Source organism: Triticum aestivum, chromosome 5A, assembly GCF_018294505.1.
Source record: "Triticum aestivum cultivar Chinese Spring chromosome 5A, IWGSC CS RefSeq v2.1, whole genome shotgun sequence".
Taxonomy (NCBI): domain Eukaryota; kingdom Viridiplantae; phylum Streptophyta; class Magnoliopsida; order Poales; family Poaceae; genus Triticum; species Triticum aestivum.
In genome coordinates this window covers 710,088,934-710,094,935 of record NC_057806.1, presented here as the reverse complement: position 1 = coordinate 710,094,935, position 6,002 = coordinate 710,088,934, and the positions used below count along the sequence as shown (strand labels likewise).

At 43.4% G+C, this 6,002-nt stretch overlaps 1 protein-coding gene across 1 annotated transcript; it reads left to right on the top strand.

Annotated features, from left to right (window-relative positions):
• The first annotated feature begins 2,182 nt into the window (after positions 1 to 2,182).
• On the top strand, positions 2,183 to 5,465 carry LOC123108593 (cytochrome P450 98A1). The gene is made up of 3 exons (XM_044530350.1): positions 2,183 to 2,711; positions 3,405 to 3,798; positions 4,817 to 5,465. Exons 1-3 carry the CDS (start codon positions 2,222 to 2,224, stop codon positions 5,463 to 5,465), a joined length of 1,533 nt encoding a protein of 510 aa, XP_044386285.1. The 5' UTR covers positions 2,183 to 2,221.
• Positions 5,466 to 6,002: the final 537 nt, after the last annotated feature.

Genomic DNA, 6,002 nt, shown 5'->3' with positions numbered 1-6,002 from the left:
ACGCCATTAATGAACTCGGGAGAGCATCGGTCATCGTACATCCATTGCCGACTCATCTTCAATACACAGCACCGAAAACATCAAATTAATACAATACATAAAGTTCATACATAAAGATCATATAACACTTAAATGCAACAAACAAATAACTCTCTAGCTAAAGAATTTAAATGCAACAACAAATGCGATCAAGATCGCAACTAAGGTAACAATTGATCCAACAACATAATGATACCAAGCCTCACTATGAATGGCATATTTTCTAATCTTTCTAATCTTCAAGCGCATTTTCTCCATCTTAATCTTGTGATCATCGACGACATCAGCAACATGCAACTCTAATTCGATCTTCTCCCCCTCAATTCTTTTCAATTTTTACATCAAATCCTCGTTTTCTCTTTCAACTAAATTTAACCTCTCGACAATAGGGTCGGTTGGAATTTCCGGTTCAACTACCTCCTACATACAAATATCTACCTCCTAAACACGAAATGCAATGAATAGTTTTAAAAGAGAATATACCACATCCGAATCATAACCCGGACGAGGGCTGACGGGGACGGATATCAAAACCATGGCACTATGTATAACAAACAACGTATGGGTAAGATAATTATACGAGTAACTATATATCCAAATCACACAAACATCATTTTTTTATATAAAACTTCATGAACAAGAGGCTCACCACAAGGTGGTGCCGGCGACGGGACGTTGCGAGCGATCGACGGTGGTTACGACGGAGATTTAGAAGGTACTAAGTAAACCACACCTACATATGCAAACTAAGTGTTATTTTTGACCTCAAATTGCATATAAATCCAATACTAGGACATATATATAATTCCTCCCAAATTACTAAACTCAAAAATCAATCACTATATAAAGCATTGCACGAGCTAATCTAGCAATGAGAGATGAAAGGAAAAAGTTGCTAACCTTTGTGATCATTTGAATGGATGGGGGCCTTCAAATCTTGGGCAAAATGTGTGATGAGCTTGAGAGGAAGAGGGAAAAGAACATAGAGGAGAGGGGAAAGGGAAAGAACAGAGCGAGCTCGGGTGGACGAAGGGTCTATGTAGGACGACCTTTAGTACCGGTTCGTGATACGACCCGGTACTAAAGGTGCTGGAGGGGCCCCGGACTGACAACATCCTGCCACCACTCACTTTAGTAACGGTTCGTGGCACGAACCGGTGCTAAAGATTCGCCACGAACCGGTACTAATGAGAGCGGCCCGGCTAGCCGTTGAAACCGGCACTAATGTACACATTAGTGCTGGCTCAAATTCAAACCGGCACTAATGTGCTTCACGTTTGACCATTTTTCTACTAGTGGGTAAGGGTAGTGTTATTAGCTTGCATAATGTAATAGTAAAAAAGATGTGATGCTTTGATAAATCAAGTTTAGTCAATTCAGGTTGCTCTTGATAAGCAAACTGATCTTATAAAAAAGCAAAATCAAATCCAACTTAATGCTTCGATTGATTTGGTGAGATGTTGCATCAAGGCTTATCTTTCTGAGGCCATGACGAGTCAGAAGAGTCAAAATATTCAAAAAAAATTAAGGAATTTTTTTGAGACTTGGTACATACTTTGGCAAACCAAAATAAAGCTATATGAAATGTAGTCCTGGAGTGAACCCAATGGTCAAATTTTCTGGCTCCGCCCCTGATCTTGCATGTAATTTAGAGATGACAAAAGAAATGTCTACAATGGATCATCTCTTAGCCTTATCTTCAATAACTAGCCCTTCCTAAAAATATGGTGAGACATATTGTGCTAAGAGATCATCTCTTGTCTTCTCTCAAATAAGAGAAGACAAGCTTTTTCTTATGAGTTCTTTCTCCTACACCTCATCAATTATTCTACATGCCACTCTCAAGATAGCATCATTGTACACGCCCTAGCAGGCGCTGCACAGGAAGGCGTACGTCGGTATGTCCCGCCGCTGTATAGATAGATAGATATATAGATAGATTAGAAGATAGAATAGATAAAATAGATAGAAGGTAGATAGATAGAATAGATGCATGGCCCATAAGCCACTGGTGCATCCGGTGCACCAGTTTGGTTGTTCCACAGGATAATTTTCGTTCTCTGTTGCATGTGCCCATTAGTTTCTACTCTCACATATACGCACCCTGTACATGTCCTACCACCATTTCTCCCAACCCGGAACAGAATAGAACAAAGCTAGCAGTCACTCATAGGTAGCCACCATGGACGCGGCCTCGGTGCTTCTCCCCTTCGTCCTGGCGCTGGTGGCGATCCCGATCTTGCTCGCGCTACTCGACTGGCTGCGCCTCCCGCCGGGCCCGTGCCCGTGGCCGGTGGTAGGCAACCTGCGCCAGATCAAGCCCGTGCGTTGCCGCTGCTTCCAGGAGTGGGCGGAGCGGTACGGGCCAATCTTCTCCGTGTGGTTCGGCTCCTCCCTCACCGTTGTCGTCTCCACGCCGGAGCTGGCCAAGGAGGTGCTCAAGGAGCACGACCAGCAGCTTGCCAACCGCACCCGGAACCGCTCCACCCAGCGCTTCAGCCGCAACGGCCAGGACCTCGTCTGGGCCGACTACGGCCCGCACTACATCAAGGTGCGCAAGCTGTGCAATCTTGAGCTCTTCACGCAGAAGCGACTCGAGGCGCTCCGCCCCATCCGGGAGGACGAGGTCACCGCCATGGTCGCGTCCGTCCATCGCGCCGCCATCGGCCCCGGTAAGCAAAGCAAGCAACCGAGATCGCACCTTTTTTATGTTCTTTTTCACCTCCGCACACTGACATTACTTATGCCATGCATTATTGTTGCTGCTGCAAATAAACTCGTACGTCGAGTGGTTGACGAATTGCTTTCTCCTGTTAGACTCGTGTTGGGATGGGAGTTCGCCGGATTAGCAAAATGTCTAACTGTTGTGTACCTTTCTTAGTGTCAAGCTTGCATGGAAAGGAAAAAGAACCCCGCAAAAAAAAAGAGCACTGTTATGCGACGCTTTGGATCCGATTTCAGTACCACAAATAATACGAGCCATCCATCGAATCGTCGTGCTAAGGCCGGATGCCAAAGCATTGTACACACTGATTCTGACAAGAAAAAGCATTCATAGCAACATTTTATAAGATTCATACCATAATTCTAATTGCAACATTCATAACAATATGTTATAAGATTCATTCAACAAATATAACAAGATTTGCTAAATGAAATCAGTGTACAATATATCGTTTGCTATAGCGCGTTATAGATTCGCTATAGTAGCAGATTTTAAAGGATGCGCTATTTTGTCGTAGCACACTATTTTTTCCCTTGTTAATAACACAATTCTAATTGCAAAGTTCATAGCAAAATACTATAAGATTCATAGCAATATCGTATTGAGTTGAGTTGTAAATTAATTGTTCCAATGTTTTTAGGTAATGAAGGAAAGCCATTGGTTCTGAGGAGTCACCTTGCTATGGTGTCTTTCAACAATATAACACGGCTAGTTTTTGGGAAGCGGTTCATGAATGCAAATGGCGACATTAACGAAGAAGGGCATGAGTTCAAGAGTATTGTCAACAACGGGATAAAAATAGGTGCATCTCTCTCTATTGCTGAATATGTTTGGTACTTGAGATGGCTGTTTCCACTTAATGAGGAGCTTTACAAGACCCACAATGAGAGAAGGGATCACCTGACCAAGAAGATCATAGAAGAGCATGCGAAGGCCCTCGAGGAGAGTGGTAGCAAGAATCATTTCGTGGATGCACTGTTGACTCTCAGAGAACAGTATGACCTTAGTGATGACACAGTTTTCGGACTTCTATGGATATGATGGATGCCCCTTTATATTTAATTAATATATCTTCATACAGTACATTTTGATTTTAGTGTCATAAGATGTCCCAATTTTTAATGTGGAATAAAATATCAATGCCTTGTCAGTGCTCCCATTATTTGAATAAATGTTGCATTCCCTGCCTTTTTATTGCATTGATTGATTTTTGGGAGAAGGGAAAGTTTAGCCAAATTTACTAGATATACGTTTGGTGAGATGCCACTCTCTCAAGGTTGGTGTAAGATGCTGGGATTGGAAAATGCATGTTTATTTTCTCGTTACAAATAAGGTAATGCTTTGCGAAAATACAAAGGTGAAGATTTTTAAAAAAAATCTGAAATTTCGGGGTATGAAACTTAGTCGACAATTCTACTCGAGTGTGAAGTTTCGTGATCTATTGACACCTATGGTATTCTTAGTGAAGAAAATACAATTAGGACCATACTATTCATCAAACAGTGTGTTTTTTAATATAGCTTCGATTTTGTCATTTTTGCCAAGATTGCCATGGATGTGATTTCTTCGTGAAACGAGTATACTGGTTAGCTATGTATATTATAAAAAAAAGTTCAGATTTTTTGTTTTTTCTAGTATTTTTTTGATTTTACTATTAATAAGGGGTGCGCGTCAGCGCGTGGAGCCATGTTTACCAAATCCGTGTCCAATGCTTTTTTGTTAAATACTAATTGATCACGAACTATTTCCTCCTTCACATATTACTTGTTGGTCAAACAAATGGATTTAGCACTGATATACGTCTAGATACATTCGGCTGGGCGACAGTTAATATGAGAAGGAGGGAGTAGTATTTAGCCAAAAAAAATTGTCACACTGTGGCTCTTTATATTCGTATCTTGCAAATGCCAAACTTGTTCATACTGCTAAATCAACATCAAAGCAGTACACGATATCTGCTATGTACTGAAGTTGCAGCCTGATAATCTGTTGAGGGGGCCCTCTTGTGATTTCTTTAGTGCTTACCACCCCAAGATTTGTTCCTTGTGTTCAGGACATCATCACTACTGGAATGGATACAACAGTCATATCAGTCGAGTGGGCAATGGCAGAGCTGGTCAGGTATCCCAGGGTGCAGAAGAAGCTGCAAGAGGAGTTGGACAGTGTCATCGGCCGTGACCGCGTCATGTCCGAGGCAGACTTCCAAAAACTGCCCTACTTGCTAGCCGTCGTCAAGGAGTCCCTCCGGTTGCACCCGGCAACGCCGCTCATGCTGCCGCACAAGGCCAGCGCAAGCGTCAAGGTCGGCGGCTACAACATCCCAAAGGGCGCCGATGTCACGGTGAATGTGTGGGCGATCGCTCGCAACCCCGATGTGTGGAGAAACCCGCTGGAGTACAGGCCGGAGCGTTTCCTCGAGGAGAGCATTGACATCAAGGGTGGTGACTTCAGGGTGCTCCCCTTCGGCGCGGGCCGGAGGGTGTGTCCTGGCGCGCAGCTGGGAATCAACCTCGTGGCCTCCATGATCGGGCACCTTCTGCACCATTTCGAGTGGTCTCTTCCAGAAGGTACCATGCCGGAGGATGTTGACATGATGGAGTCCCCTGGAATTGTCATGTTCATGAGCACGCCGCTGCAGGCTGTCGCCAAGCCGCGCCTGGACAAGGAGGAGTTGTACAACAGGGTCCCGGTTGAGATGTGAGCAAGGTTTTGGATTTTGAATGATGTTTTTTTCTCGCGGGGGACCGAGATTCTAGGTTACCACGGTAACCATGAAATACTGGCAAAATTTAAATCAAATCTTGAATTCAAAATTATGTAAGTACCACTTATATACATTATTATTGAACTTAATATATTCAGAAACTATCTGCTGGCAGACGGGTTAGGTCCGCAGGACCGAGGGTCGAACCAGTGGCCTATATATAAGGTTGGACTCGATATGGAAAACCCTAGTTACCACTACAACATCGCTAGTTAGGTATGCTATATGTTTCAGTTCCTGTTGTGTCTAACTACACATCGACCGTTTAAATTCATTTCTTTTAAGTTCCAGTATTTGTTTTACTCGGTGTATGGGTTTCTCATGGGGCGGCGTGATTTGCCGGGCGGTTTGTGAAAAAAAAACCTTGGATGTGAGCAGCTTGGAATGTTTGTTTGAGGAGTGGCTTGGAATGTGTTACACCGTTGGGCATTTGTCCCTCCTAAAAACAGGTGCTTGATTGAGCTCATGTTATTG

Coding starts and splice junctions, on each gene's coding strand:
- LOC123108593 (XM_044530350.1), top strand. CDS start 2,222: ATGGACGCGGCCTCGGTGCTTCTCCCCTTCGTCCTGGCGCTGGTGGCG. Junction 2,712..3,404: donor TCGCGCCGCCATCGGCCCCG/GTAAGCAAAGCA, acceptor CAATGTTTTTAG/GTAATGAAGGAAAGCCATTG. Junction 3,799..4,816: donor ACAGTTTTCGGACTTCTATG/GATATGATGGAT, acceptor TCCTTGTGTTCA/GGACATCATCACTACTGGAA.